The sequence below is a fragment of the Ixodes scapularis genome, unplaced genomic scaffold, assembly GCF_016920785.2.
Source record: "Ixodes scapularis isolate PalLabHiFi unplaced genomic scaffold, ASM1692078v2 PGA_scaffold4__175_contigs__length_147842914, whole genome shotgun sequence".
NCBI lineage: Eukaryota > Metazoa > Arthropoda > Arachnida > Ixodida > Ixodidae > Ixodes > Ixodes scapularis.
The window spans coordinates 112,391,915-112,407,191 of NW_024609879.1; the positions used below are offsets into that span (position 1 = coordinate 112,391,915).

General features: G+C 46.1%; 1 protein-coding gene across 2 annotated transcripts in view; it reads right to left on the reverse strand.

The window, feature by feature from the left end:
• LOC8035030 (fibronectin) overlaps positions 1–11,130 on the reverse strand; it is a 69,630-nt gene extending 58,500 nt beyond the window's left edge. The window contains exon 1 of one of the 2 annotated variants that reach the window (XM_029979701.4): positions 9,628–11,130. In XM_029979701.4, the coding sequence (XP_029835561.2) occupies positions 9,628–9,714 (87 nt within the window). In that variant the 5' untranslated portion in view covers positions 9,715–11,130. The remainder of the gene's footprint in view (positions 1–9,627) is intronic. The other variant, XM_040209213.3, reaches the window with a different exon arrangement.
• Between the last annotated feature and the right edge of the window lie 4,147 nt (positions 11,131–15,277).

The window sequence follows — 15,277 nt, forward strand, 5'->3', positions numbered from 1 at the left end:
AAATGATGGCTCATATGAGAGTTCGTCAAAAGGCAATCCGTAGCAGGTCAATTGGTGGGGTGAAGGGGGGGGGGGGGGGGGGGGCATTTCGTTACATAAGGAATTTCATTATATAGGGCAATTCGTTGCGCTGAAATTTCGTCAGGCTATTTTTATAACTATGCTCGTGCCATTTTTCTAGTGCCGAGCATATTGCTCCTAAGTAAAAAAAACAACAACATTAGGTGATGCCCTATTCACACAAGTTTCGAGTCTCTGCAATGGCCGTTCGAATCGCCGTTACTTTCGCAATATTCTGATTTCCCGGGACTTCTCCACAATCCAGGTACCAGTCGTCCCGGTAAATAATCGGAAGACAGCGGAAGATATGCAAGTATGTCAAAAGGAATTTATTAAGAAAATACCATACAGACACCTCTACCCATAGTGAAATGTTTCGTGCGCGCGCCTCGAGGAAATCTGTGCTGTAGATTCCATCTATTTGACGAACTTGCATATTTTCCGCTGTCTTCCGATTAGTTATCGGCGGCACATGCAGTTCGTCATGGAGAGTACAACAGGATACCCAACGTATCGACACCCTCAGGTCACTGGACAGATACAGTGCAATCTGAAATCTTGGATCCTTCAGAGCAATACAGGTGCATTTTTAACTCTTTCCTATTCCTATATTTGTGCACAGACATTTCTTTGTCAACTCGATTGAAATAATCCACACTATTTGTTCTATATGTTATCATGGCCGAACGACCACGCACATCCTCACGTAATACATTTGTACACATGTTAGTTTCATTAAAGAATCACATCATGTTTTAGCTGCACAGTCAACAGCGAACGCACAGAGTGACCTAACATTACGATTCATTGGGGTTTACTAGGGAGTTTTAGAATAGCCCACGCTAAAGCTTTGCTTACGCGAAGAATAGCGTCGTCGCCACCGCCATGCGGAGAGCGCTAACTACGTTTTGCACTTCGCGTGCGCTATTTCAGCGTGCGCTATTTTTCGGAAATTTCGTGCGTACCCCAAGAGTCTTTACGCTCCTCGAAGGAGGATTTGTGATGAGGATTTGACTAAAGCCAAGACGAGCAGAGTTAAAAAATGGCGGCTCTCAGCACCATGTCTGCGGCCGCTTTGGCGGCTGCTTCGTGAACGCGACGTCGGCGACATCCTCGCGACTGCGATTTCCAATACGGAACAACGTGAACACGTTGCACTCGGCTTGGCAACGATCCCCGTCAACTTGATGCTTGCGACGCGCGAGCATTTCTCGGCGAGGTACGATGTGCGAAAGTCAGTACACGAGACCTCTCTAGCCGAGGCGACGCCAGCGGACAGGATTGGTCGACCGCTAGCGTCGCATTCTCATACTTGAACAAATCTAGAATGTTAGTCTCGACCAAAGAACTTTTTTTTTTTTTTTTCTGATGTTACAGCATTTCGTGCATAATTAAAAATTGTGACTGTATCTTGGTGGCGTCGCAAGCGCGAGATGCTTGGGCTTTTGCGTCGCGACGGAGAAACGCTGTTCAAGAAACTCTCTTGCGTAGTGTACGCTAACGCAAGCCTCCCCACTATAGTTCCCAGCACCCTGGATGCGACCAACATTCCGATAGACGAGTCCGCCTATGAGGAACGCGGACTCGCCTACAACGAACGCGAACACATTAGAACGCGGAACGCCGGCGTCCGGTGTTTTTCTCTCGCATTTGAACGTATTCTGCAAGGGGAGACAGTGCGTTAGACCTATACACACTCATCATTCAAACGAGCGTTCGGCGTTTTTGACATCCCAGACGCTTTTCTCTTCTCTCCCCCAGTTTCTCGCCGCATAGTCGGCGTCAGGTTAAGCCTAACTACCACCGCCCATACATCCATAGAGTTACTACAATAAACGCTAGAGGCTCAGCTGGCGAGTGTGCTGTTGCATTTTGAAGCAGACAGCAAGCAGTCAGAAATTGACTTCCGGTAATGCATTTCTATGGGAAAAAGCGAGTGCATTTTCTCTCTGCGCTCGATTATAAGAGCAAATATCAGGAATAATTTGTACGTACTAGGCACATTGGAACATTTCTCAGTCACGCAGACGAAATAAGTGGTCAGTTACAGCATTTTTATTTGAAATTTGCGGCGTTAAAACTGTTAAAACCGCTTCGTACGTGTATTTATGTGCACTGTCGGACACTGTTAGCACGAACACGGCGTCGACGCTCTCCAGCATGGGGGATATACGTGCCAAACGAACGAACGACATGTGGAAAACCAAGAGAGACGGCAAGAACTACGCAGTAATACTGGATAAGTAACTCGTTCCGCATGCAGACGATCAAAATAAATTGGAAGTCACGTAATATAGTCGGATTTGCAATAAATAAGTACTGCTTTATTCTTTCTGCTCATGAATATGTGCGAAGATGCTTGTTCTGTGTTCAAACCATCACCCGCACGCTCCAAACCTTTGCAAATAGGGCAAAGCCAGAGGACAGGTGCCCGATAAATACTGCCCAACATAGGAAATAATAAAAAAACACACCTTTCGTCGCCCACGTACTTCATTCTTTGCGTTTCGAACGTTTTTTTTAACCGCTCGTAAAGATGCACGACGGGGTCATTTTCATATAGTGAGAGGACAGGCATATTAGCTGGCGAACTTTGAACACACTCTACATTCCTTTAGAACGTTATTTTGCTTAGAATCGTCGTTCGTTTCTTCATACCTGCCATGGAACAGAAGTTTGGGCCTGGAATATAGCGAAGTTTAACATCGTTCAGTGGTAAAAGACAAATACTGTAACTAAAGCAATTACACTTTCACAATAGTAATAAAGGTGCATACTATCCGGTACAACTGAAATAACAAGCGTCATTCATGTTATTTTGCGGCGACGAGACAAAATTCACGCGCGTTTTCCCGTAGGAATACACAGGAAGACTGGAAAAGTAGACTGCATGCTGTCTTCTTCAATTTGCAACCGGAAGTCCCGTAGACACTAGCGCCAGCTGAGCCTCTAGCGTTTATTGTACTAAGCATACATCAGACGAGAGACCCGATGTTCGCAGCAGACAAAACGACAGAATCATCAAAGGACACGCCCATGGAGTAAGTTCGAAGGGCGTGTGCCATCTTTTATATACATGTGCTTCCAACATGTCTGCAGAGCCTATTTTATATGACTGATGTGAAGATATACAAAAACGAAACCCGCTCAGGCATCGTCCGCGGACTGTCTTTCGTATGGCGTATTAGCAGTGCGACCACCGTGCTTTGAGAACCCAGCATATGCCCCGCCTCAAACGCTCGGAGACAACTTCGTCGCACAAGCGCCATGCGGAAGAAAACGAGCGCGCGCGGGAGGCGGAGTATCTAATGGCTTCTTAACTGGTCACCGACTGTAGCTACTCGCTACTTTAGAGCGTACCTCAGTGCGATTCTGTATGTATCGATTTTTTGTTATTTTTGTTTCATTTCATTTTTACCTCTCCAACTTCACGTGACCTCTCTACATCCATTCTCCAGAAAATTGAACGAAACACTTGCTTCAAGCCTAAGACGTCCGACAAGTGCAGCCAAAATACTCGAATAAACTATAGCTTCTTGATGCTACAATGTCGAGCTTTGTAAGGCTAACTACCGTATCTATACCGGTGTGTAATTGGCAATTTTGTTTCTTGATAATCTCCGTCGTGAGTATATATATATATATACACACATCCGTATTATGCAGCCATGCGACATACATGCATTTCCTTTTTCCATAAGTATGGATATTTAATGCGCAAAGCTGCCGCGGGGCTTTTGAAGGGGAGAAGGAAACGAGAGAGAGCGGCAGCGTCGGAACGCCGAGACGCCGATCTCGGCGCTTGTCGGCATTAGACTATGTACTATCGCGGACACTGTTAGCTGTAACACGGCAGCGACGGCCGTCCCGTATCCCCAGCGCCACATAGCAGGCGCCGTCCGAAACTCCGCGCATGCGCTGTGTTGTGGAGTCGCTCTTCCCGCCTGCAAGCACACCCTCGCTTTGTCGTCTGCTAGGCGCAGAGCAGGTGATGCCACAGTGCTGCTCGTCTGGTATACCCTCGCCATAAAGAAGTGATCTCAAACTCATTTTCAACTGGCGATTTTTATTGGGGCAGATTGCAGAGTCACTGGGGCATTAACCCTGTCTACACTTTTTCTTTTTTTGCCTTTTCAGTAACAAGCGTGCGCAATGCATCTTTAACAATATGCGTTCGCAAACCAGTATGAGCACAGCAGGTGTGATACAGAAATAGACTGCACACTACAAAACGACAGAGCCTCAAATAGCGGCAAAGGTGCAACGTCACGGTGTGCATCACCGGGGGACCCAATCAGATAAAGAAAAAGTGCCCTTTTTTCGCTGCTTGGTTGGCTCTATCGTCTCGTAGCGTCCGCTGCGCTTAGACCTAAAGTGAAACGGAGTATAACTGAAAGTTTGGCCCATAAAAAAAATGTAATCTACCGTGATTTAGTGGCGATGATTATCCTTAGCCAGCGGAGTCAGGGAATGAACCCTGGGCACCTCTTACGTGGTGGTTCGCTGAAATGTATCCAGCGAAAATTCGCCAACTCTATGGACGTCGTCTGCTCTGCGGCGTCTGCGTTTAGCAGACAAAGCGAGGGTGTGCTCGCAAGCGGGATACTGCCTGCGCACACCCTTTTTTGCATACACCTTTTTTCCGTTCATGATTTAGTCAAGTTCAATGCCAGATACGTCCTGCGTGTATCTCCGATGAAGACTAACTTCAGTTTGCCCGCATTCGTCTCCGCGCTGCTGGCTAGAACCATTTGGCTGAGTTTAAGTAATATCTCTCTGTCTGTCAAATATACTTTTAATCAGCAGTTCACCTAGTAGGTAGTCAACTAAGCTCATATTTCAACCCGAAGAATGTACAATATCGTTTTAGTGGGACATAGTACGTTATATAACAGATAACCCGCGTATTCGTCAAAATTACTTCTGATTGCTACGAAAACCTGAATCGAAATACGAGTTCCAGCTGCTAAGTGGGGCGTCAGCGGGTTAACATGCTCCTTCGCTCAAGAAGCGCTTGCTTAATTTTCATAATTTTCCTGCAGCCTTTGTTGTTGACCGAGTAGACTACTGGAGCTGTTTCTTAAAGGGGCCCTGTAAGGACTTTTTTTACTGGTTTTTAATTTGCACCGAACCTGAGCGCTCTGACCGTAGTAACTTAATAAAACTTTTCTCTTCTCGAATTTCGCTTAATTTTAAAAGTTATAGGCAAATTAAAATTACAAAAGCAAGCAAAAAATAACCTCCATCATGACGTCCCTGGTTGCTTGAGTGGCCGTGAACTAGAGGAGGGGTAGTGAGCTCAAAGGCTTCTCACGTCTGCCGCACTTCGTGTCGACGGCTCGAGAGGGCGCCATTAAAGCATGTTCTAGCTGGCTAGCTGGCTAGGCTGTATGAAGCGGGCAGCCAGGGCGGCTCGCATTTCATTGGCTGCGCGATTAGACACTAATTCGGCATTACACTTCATTGGCCACCAACAACAGCACACACGGGGTAAAGATCAATTCAGAACTGGAGCCACTTCGCGCTGCCATACCGCAAAAGTGCCAAACCGCAAACCAAAGCTGCTCGCCGAAGGCCTTCGGAACGCCCGGAACCGATCTGATCCTCGACAGCAGCGCCGTCACGTACATCGGGGACCTTTCTACGCTCGCCGCTTGTCGGTGTCTTATCCCACTACACCTTTCTCGTATGCGGCGGCTTTTCCACCGCCTAGTGGTGGGTATGTCGACGGGACATTTCTTGTTTCCGTACTTTATAAACTGCATTTGTTTCTTTTCTGATCTAAAATACTGAACAAAAACTACTTTCATACATAACTGAAACGGCTCGCGCCAGTTATATTTTGTATTTCTACTAAAAAGAAGCTTTTAGCGGCTCTGACCAGTAGTAAGCCCAGGACCAAAGACGTCACATTTCGTGCGATTTCGGCACCGCGGGTGCCCCCGTAGGTGGAGGCGGTTTCGGCGTAGTCCGGTTAAAATAGGACGCCACTGATATTTAGTTACTCTCTCCGTGCCCGCTGGCCGTGGAAACCTCAAAAAAGGTAGACGCTTGCTCCATTTTGCGGACAGATAGGTCGCATGGTCAAGACATGCTTATCTGAAAATTACTCTCGATGGAACAATTACGTATTCATCGCCGCTTTCCTTAGCTGATCAAAACTGATTAGAGTCTATTACCGTCTCTCCGGAGCCCATAGTTTCGGTTTTGAACGAAATCTCTGAAGCAAAAGTTTGACATGAAAAGAACAAAAAACACCGGGAAAACAAAACTATATGCTTTCCAAGTTTCTGTGCACCGGCTACACTTAACCGTCACAGTTTAAATACCCATAAAATAGGGCATTAAACAAGAAATGACCGCATCTCCACGTGGTGAATGATGTTGATTGGGGTGAAGCTCTGGTGGTGCTCATGAAACTGATTTTATTGTTCATAGGTAGTGCTGATGGTGCTGATTTTTTTTTTATTGCTCAAAGGCAGTGCTGCATTCCAGATTGCGTTTCGACTTCATTATTACTGCTTTATGATCGGTGAATGCAGAACCAGTGGTTCTTCTAGCGGATCAGCTTGGATCCGCTAGAAGCCGTGGGAACGCATCTCCACCGCTTAAAGGCAATTAAGACGATTTTATTTAATTTTTTTTATGGTGTTTTTACGCTTCCTGGGAACCTAGCATGCTGCGCAATTTTTTGTAGACATTTGTGACACGTATTTCTGTGCCTACAAAAGAAGAAACCGAAACTGAACAATCTCCATTCTCGTTTCTGGCCCTCCGAAAACGGAGGTGACGTAGAGAGTGACGTCAAGTGTGAATAGTCGGTATCGGTAGTATTTAGGAGATCGAGACTCTGGTTACCGCGGTAGGTTATAGCAGCGCGGTGGCGCGGTCGCTTCGTCGAATTTGTCAACATGGACGGGAATGACGCTCTCGCGAGCGAGTTCGAGCTTCCGTTCAGTGGCCGTTTCACGTCTAGCGTAGCAAAGAAAAAAAAAATTATGCTGCTCTATTTCCGGTTTAGTATTCATTTCCGGTCCGATTTAAACGTTTCATGGTTATTCAAGCGGAAATTAGAACAGTATTTCTAAAAATCGCAAACCAAAACGTGACGGAGGGCACGTCTCTCGTTTCGACCAATCGCTGACGCGTCTCTTGTGACGTCGCGAATCTTGGCCCAGCAACGGTCACGTGAGCTCCGCTTCTCCTGGCTTCTCCCGCAACTCTCGGGGCGTCTCCCCAGTCGATCCCAGTACGATTATTACCGCGACTGTTTAATTGATTTGCGCGGCACACAAGCACCGGTTTCGGCTGAAATTTGGGCAACGTGGCCCGAGACGTGCCTGGAACTCAGTTCAATTGCCCAAAAAATGTCCGAAATTGCCTTCATTGTCACCTTTAAGTCAATGGTCCATGTCAGAAAGAAAATGTGTGGTATGGAACGTGGGTATATACGCATTTGAGCATTTGACCGCAGCGCCCTCTCGTATATAAACGTTGAGCCAATGCATGCAAAGTTTAACGCGATTATATACGCATCTGACCGCAGCGCCCTCTTCTGTATAGACGTTGAGCGGCTACATGCAACGTTTCATCCATGACAGAAACCCCAGCTCTTGAGTTACTACCCCTACTCGTCCCGCAATCGCGGCTGGGTGGTTAAGGCGAAGCACTAGAAATCCATTAGGGTCTCCCCGCACAGGTTCGAATCCTGTCGACTGCGCAAACATTTTTTTTTTTTTTTTTATGTGAGCACGGGCGTACGGACGGACGGACTGACGGACAAGGCTAGACTCTAAGGAGCTTCGCCTCTAAAAAAAAACCTGCTAAATCGAATGCGACACCTGTTCAGGCGGCCCGGCTGAGCCGGCGCGACCTGTTCCCAGCCGCCATGTTTCTTTGGTGGCGGCACCCCTATAAGTCGCTGGAGTCGCGAATACCTTCACCGAAAAATGTTTGCGCATCGCAAGTATTAACTCGATGGTGATCCTGGTCAAACTGAGTGAAATGTCTACCTGTTGTGAAAATCGCAGTCGCGAGCATTCCGCCAATGTCGGGCTCATGACGCCGCCAAAGCGGCCGCAGACATGGTCCTGGGGGCCGCCATTTTTTAATTGTGCTCGACTTGGTTTTTGCCAACTCATCACGAATCCCCCTCGGAGGATCGAAAAGACTCTTTGTGTACGCAAACAATTTCCGAAGAATAACGTACGCTAAAATAAAATAGCGCGTGCAAGTCGCGAAACGTGGTTAGCGTTCGGCGCATGCGCAGCGGCGACGACGCTATACTTTGCGTACGCAAAGCTTTGGAGTGCTCTATTCTAAGACGCTCCCCATACGCTTTTAATGGCGTATTTCAAGTTGTCATTCCTTGAGATCCTTCTATTGTCCGTGCCATGATTGGCTGCCTTTGTGTTCTGCAGCAAAGTAAACTCACCGACTCGTTTTTTAGTGCGTACAGTCTCCAGATCTTTTTAACAACACCGCACGAACGCCGACCGGTCGGTAGATCAGCGCCTTATGGCGCCGCGAAAGAGCAGCTCAGCGAGACAACGCGCGTGTCACAGAATGGCGCACACCTTCTGCCACACACGATGTTTTACGTCGCGATAAGGTGCTGATCTACCGGCTGGTCGGTGTTCGCGCGATATTGTTAAAAAGATCTGGAGGCTTAAGTACAAAAAAAAAAGTGTACCAACTTAAAAAAAAAAAAAAATTGTTTATTTTGGGGTTCCGACAATAATGAAACGGGCCCCCACTCGCGCAGGACAAAAATGCGGTAATACAGAAACCATTTTTTAGTTTTCATTGCTCGTACTCTACATGACCTCTCCAATCTTAATCCCCCTCCGAAACCCCCCCCCCCCCCCCCCACCCCACAAAAAAAAAAGTTTATATATACAGTATATAGAATTTTTTCCTTTCTTTCCTTGTTGTTTTCTTTGTTGATAGCGTTACAAACTGCGCAATATTCAATTTCCATTATGAATAAGCTTTGATACGTAGTTGAGAACATCTCAAAGAAACTCACACACAGATTATTATTTTATCTGCATGAGGCAAAAAGGTTCGTTCATAAACTCCGGCTTAGCGGCCCCTTCCGATTGTTCGCAATAGCCTCTGCTGCTCTAAACGAACACTCGCATGGCGTTCAAGTGGCCGCGGGACACGTGAAACCTTCTACACCCCCCCCCCCCCCTTGTCTGGAGTTACAAATCTCGCCCTTACAGTTTACTTTAGGTCAAAGTTTCGCCCAAAGCTTTGCCCGTCATGTAGGTGTAATCGTCCATGTCCGCATGGTGAAAGCTTTTAATTTTCATTTTCTTTCGGTTTGTCAACATGTTACCGATAAGCCGGTTATAGAAAGATTAATCACGATTAAAGCATGAATCAATTAATTTGTAGGTTAAGCGATCAATTGCCCACGCGCAAAGATTACATCAGAAGTTATAGATGTATTATATCTGCCTTATTAGAGCGATCATATATTGAAATGTTCCTTTTTCAATACCGTTACACGTAACGCCGGTCGGGCGAATGGAAAAAAAAAAATGGAATAAAAGTACGCACCTTCCTGTCCCGTAACCTGGCGTCGCCGAAGGCCACCAGAACGAGCACGCAGATCAAATGCAACGTCTTCCTCGTCGCCCCGGCCATGTCTCGTTCAAAGCGACGAACCGGCGCTCTCTGCTTTTCAAGTCGAGGCAGAAAGACGTCCGTGGCGTCGGCGGGGAAGCTTATTCCGCGGTGGGCGTTGTTCTATTGTTTCAGAGCGGTCGAACGCAGACGGGCGCTACAGACTGGTGCCAATGACGCTATCGTCGAGAGTCCATAGGGGAACTTGATAAGCTGGCCTGCTATCGCGCTGTCGTTCCCTGGGTGTCGGTTTCCAACCGCCTGTCGGTACGTGCCTTCCTCGAAAGAATTTCTTTTTTTAGATCGTTGTGGATTTTACGGGACATGCTGCACACACAAACTGCACTTCAATACATCGCTCAGGCGTTACTGTGTACAACAGACTCGGGAAGGAGTACTTTAAACGTAAAGGATTACTTTAGACCGTTGCAACTCAGCAAGGTAGAGCGGGGGAAAGGCAGGCCGGGGAGGAGGAAGCAGACGGAACGCAGGAGAGGAGAGGGGGGAAACCTCCTCCTCACTCCAGCGTTTCTTCTGCTTCCTTGAGTTGCAACGGACTACTGCAATCTATTACTTTTTCTTTAACGCGTTAAGGGACTCGTCGGGCTCGTGGCGCGCCGGCCTCGGTGGAGTGCCAGAAAAGCCGTCGTGACGCGAATTACGCGATAGCGTTCGGGAGCTCGTGTCGGTGCCTTGCAGGAAAAAAAAAAAAAAAAAGATGCCGTTATGACAAAATCCTGATTGACCGAAGGGTTATGACGTCACAGCCACATGACCTGGGCTCGTCTGTCTGTTCAAGTGATTGTCTAATTTCCACATTGTATTTTCGAGGGAGTAATTTGTAGCTTAATTTTGTGAAAACGCCCTTTGTAATTGCTCACTTCGTAATAAAATGTTGGTTTAAGACATTTTGGACATAGTATTATAATTAATTATAGCCAATTCGAATTGTGAACAGTAATTCGAAAATAGTAACTAATAATAATAATATTAATACCTCAATACGAAAGTAGTAACCCAATAAATTCACTGTTGTTAAGGGTGATTGGGTAAGATAGTGACACTAACTGCTAACCATAAGAAAGCGCAACTGCGGTTCCTCGTCCTGCCCGCTCAACCGGCGTTAAGTCTGACCTTGTTCACACCTAACTCCGATTAAGAGTGTCCGCATAACTAGGGTACAAAACAAACCATATGCACACTAGATGTATAACAAAAATTACAGTGTGCAAGCGGTGCAAGCGCGTTCACAGACTTCGGCTCCGCGTTGCCGTTTGCCCTTCTGGGCGGCGGGGGAACATCCGGTCGCTGGCCAACCCCTTCCATCGAGCGCCAAGGCATAGACGAGCTCTCAGACGTTTTTGTTCTCTCATTTCCTCCCGAACCTTGAACCAACGCGGCCGAGGGCGAAGGCGAAGCGGGCCGCCCGCGTACAGCGTCCCGTTCCCCTCCGGCGTCGGGTTTTTTTCACGCCGTTTCATCTTTCGACGAAACGCAGCGCGGCTCCTACGATCCGTCGGAACCAGTCCGATGTCCTGTGAGAGTCACGTGACCCGCGGGGAGTGTAATCACGTGACAAGCGCTGCGCTGCTGGATTGACTGGGTGGGATGGCTCGAGTGCAGTCCGTCGTAGTGTGAAACGGAGTATGCATGGCTCGCAGGTTACGTCATTCAAAGACCGCTCCGACGCGACGCGGCAACACGACATAGAGGAGAAGGCCAGAGCACGCCTCCAGTGACGTCACGGCAGCAGGCTGACGAGCGCCGCGCTATAGAGCTGAGCTGAAGGCTTCGCGCGTAGCTTTTACGTCGTGGAAACGCGGGTTTTCGCACTATTAATTTTTTTATGAGCTAACATGAGAGCTGTGAACGCCGAGTGATTTAAAGAGCAAATCTTAGAACGCGGTAAAATTATTTTAACCTACAATTACTGTAGAGAAATACAAGAATGTGATACCTTGAGAAAGATACGTTATTTTTTAAGCGATAAACTGGGTGGTGCAATTATGTCTGAACGACAAGGGAGTTGTATATAAAAAAAAATACCTATGAAAAGGCAATCATCGAAGTAGAGGGACCAGGAAAAATGAACTACAGTAACAATCAAATAAATGAGGCAGAGGAATTCATTTCGTTTCATTTTATTCACCATAAAGACGTTATCGTCTTGGATTACATCAGAGAGATTAAAATATAAAAGACAAAAAAGTAATTGAACATAAAAAATAGACACCAACACGTAAAAATCTTACAAAAACATTTATTAGCATGTTATTATTATGACCCACTTTTACGAATCAAGATTCAGAGTTACACAAATTGATGCACTTGTTTTTAAATTAAATGGGATATCGTTCAATTAAAATATGGTTAGGTAGTTTCTTCCAGTTAGTGGTGCAAAGTACCAAGGAAGAAAATAGGAAAGTGTTAGTATGGCACTGAAATGGTTCAATCTTGCCGGAATTATCTAATATGGATGATATAAATTTGGCAGCCCGGCAGTAAGTCGCTAGAATATCGGAATCTGAGTAATATACATCTTGAAAAAAAAAACACAATCGGGCTATTTTTTGTCTTCTTTCTAGATGAGGAAGATTTATGTTAGCTTTTAAAGTGGAGACGCTAGGTTCGGATGAACAATCACTGCATATAAATCTGGCTGCTTTGTCCTGAAGATTCGAGCCTCGAGATTAGGTAATTTAGGTGTGGATTCCAAATTATGCTTGCATGTTCTAACTTTGGAAGGATAAATGTTTTATACGAGAGTAGTTTTCTTTCAATAAAGTGGGGACAAAAAAAAAAAAAAAACACAAGCCGTGGCGTCATTTTTTTATATATTTTGTTTTGTTGGCGGCGCCTCCGTTGTAGAGTGAGAGAAAAAGTAAAAGAGAACGTGCATTGCAAAGAAGCCAACTGTCAAGGGGAGCCTTGCGGAGAAGCGCACTACCAGTTCAGCCTACTCACGCAGACGCTCCTTGAAGGGAGAGAGGGAAGCGCTACGGCTTTAGAACTAGGCGGTGTTTTCTGATAGCCACCAGAGAAGAGGGGAAGAAGGAGATCCCCTCCTACCCAGACCATATTTTGAGTCTCCCCGACTTGGCCGGACGTCGCTATTTCCCTCCCCGAAGATGAACCCGTCACTCAAAATTCCTGCAAAAGCAGCTTCCCTCACTCTCTCTCTCTCTCTTACATGGTGTCCAAAAGTACGCGCTGTGACGTCAGTGCAAGCCATGTATAGTGACTGGCGTGCTGAGACACGACCGGACTCCACAGAGGCATTCCTTATGGCCTTTGATCTCGCTTAAAAGCAGTTAGATTTAATTTCTAGCCGCGTGGGGGGCGCGACCACGCCACCCGTCTCAGTATCAGGCACGTAGCCAGGGGGGGGGGGGGGGCGGCATGGGGCCCCCCCCCCCCCCCCCCCCCCCCGAAATCTTCCATTTTGCTGGGGCCTCCTCTCCCCCCTCTCCCTCAAAAAGCATTTCGTCATGGGCGCCCCCCCCCCCCCCCCCCCCCCCCGGAACTAAATTCTGGCTACGTGCCTGCTCACTATACTGTCGGAACAATCCTCAACTGTCCCCACCATCGTGATTGAAACCGTGTGCCAATGTACTCGTACGCAGTAACTGCAGTGCGCTGATTGAAATATGTTTGGCTTGCCGTAAAAGACACGCTCGTTTATTAGGAGAATATTCTTCAGAGAAGTCGAAGAGCGAAACGTGCTCTGCGTTAGTTCCTGCAAGCATGTAAGCATGCAACCTGGAGGCCTCCGGATTTTACTAGTTTGGAAATTCCTCCCATTTGATCCCGGAGCAAAGAGGCCCACGTGGTGAGATCACGGATCCTCATCGGAAGCAGGTAAAGCGCTATACGAGCCCCACCGAGCTGCGGTGGGCGGTAGAAACCCGTGGCAATCAGTTCATCGAACAACGTTTCATCCACAGATCGTTTCATTGACACACGATGTTTCATCGACAGATTGTTTCATCGACCAATCGTTTCATCGACAGCTCAGATTAGCCTTTTTCTGTGATAATCTGCATGAAACTGTCGCCTCGAAGTGGCGTGTACGGGCCGGTCAGGTGAGTTAACATTTTTGTAAGGACAGCCGCATACTGTCGCCGCGAAGTCGCAGATTTAAGAACTAGTCTTCTAAAAGGTAGCGAAATGGGCCAGTTGGTAAACGTTATGCTTGATGAAAACCGCTCAAACGACGAAGACGCAGTGAGGACAACAAGCACGAAAGGACAAAGCTGTTCTCGTAACTAATGTTTTTTTTTTGTATTTATTTGCCATTTTATTTTGAGGTGGCAGGAACAAAAGGTGTATTAAAATACCTGACCCATGTCCCGTTCCCTATAATGGTTTTAGATCGGCGCCGCAAGGAACACACAGTGTATATACAAAAGAAGCACAAGAACAAAACCAAAATAACATGGAATATGTGCATTCTGACACAATGAAATGACTGGCAGCATTTCTACATAATATTTCGTATATGCTCTAAAACGTGATCCCTTATTCCTTTTTAAAATGTATCTGCTGATCTTGATTTTATTGATATATCTGGAATTTCTGAACGCATATTTAAAAGTTTTGTTAATTGCTGCTTCAAAGTTTGTTCACAATAATTAGTACGTATTTGGCTTCTATCATATTTCACGCGTCTCAAGTTGTAGGGGGTGTCTCTTAAGGGGAAATGAGTAACAAAGGACTCCGCATTGTTTTTGAGAGAATGGAAGACTGCTTTGGCAAAGGTGAAAAATATTAACTGTTAGATAGTGAATAAGTTATACTTCTTAAAATAAATGTATGATGTGTGATCATTATAGCACGGAATGCAATAAACCGAATTGCTTTTCTTTGGAGTACTAAAAGTGTTTCAAGTTGCTTTTTGATATCGTTCTCCAAACCAATGAATAGTAATGTAGGCTTTATTAATTACAATAACAGAAAGAAAACAACTTTAGTCAGCACTGATTACATCAACAAACACCTTCTTATCCATCAGGCACGACACAATCTTCGGAGTTGAAACGGTTCACACACTGCTATTCATATTAGCTCGCGAAAAAAACAAACAAATCTCTTCATCGGACAGATCGAGCTACCGACGGCGCACTCTCAGCTGTCAATAAATTGTTGTCTCTTTCACCGGTGTACGATCTTCTGATTTTATACTTGCGGCGTCATTAATATACAAAATGGGGGATTACTAATTTTTGAGGAATTAGTAAATATGCCCGATGGACTTCAAGAATATTACAAAAAAAAAGAGGACCATTATTTTTAACGAAGTGACGGATTCTAATTGTGTTAAATTGCCATGTGTGACGCTCAAACCCCTAAGCTAAGAAAACATTTAAAAAATCGGTGAGCTTTTTTCCGCATTTGCTCAAAGTCCGGTGAGTTTTTTCTCGCGTGACGAAATATCCCTACAGTGTGCAATTCGCGTGACGAGTGTCCATGAAACGATCGTGTCGACGAAAGGTGTGTTCATGAAAACTTGTTTACGAAACGTTTTTCAATAAAATGATATGGACCTGGTTGAAACTACCCCCAATGTGAAGGCAGCAATGACGAC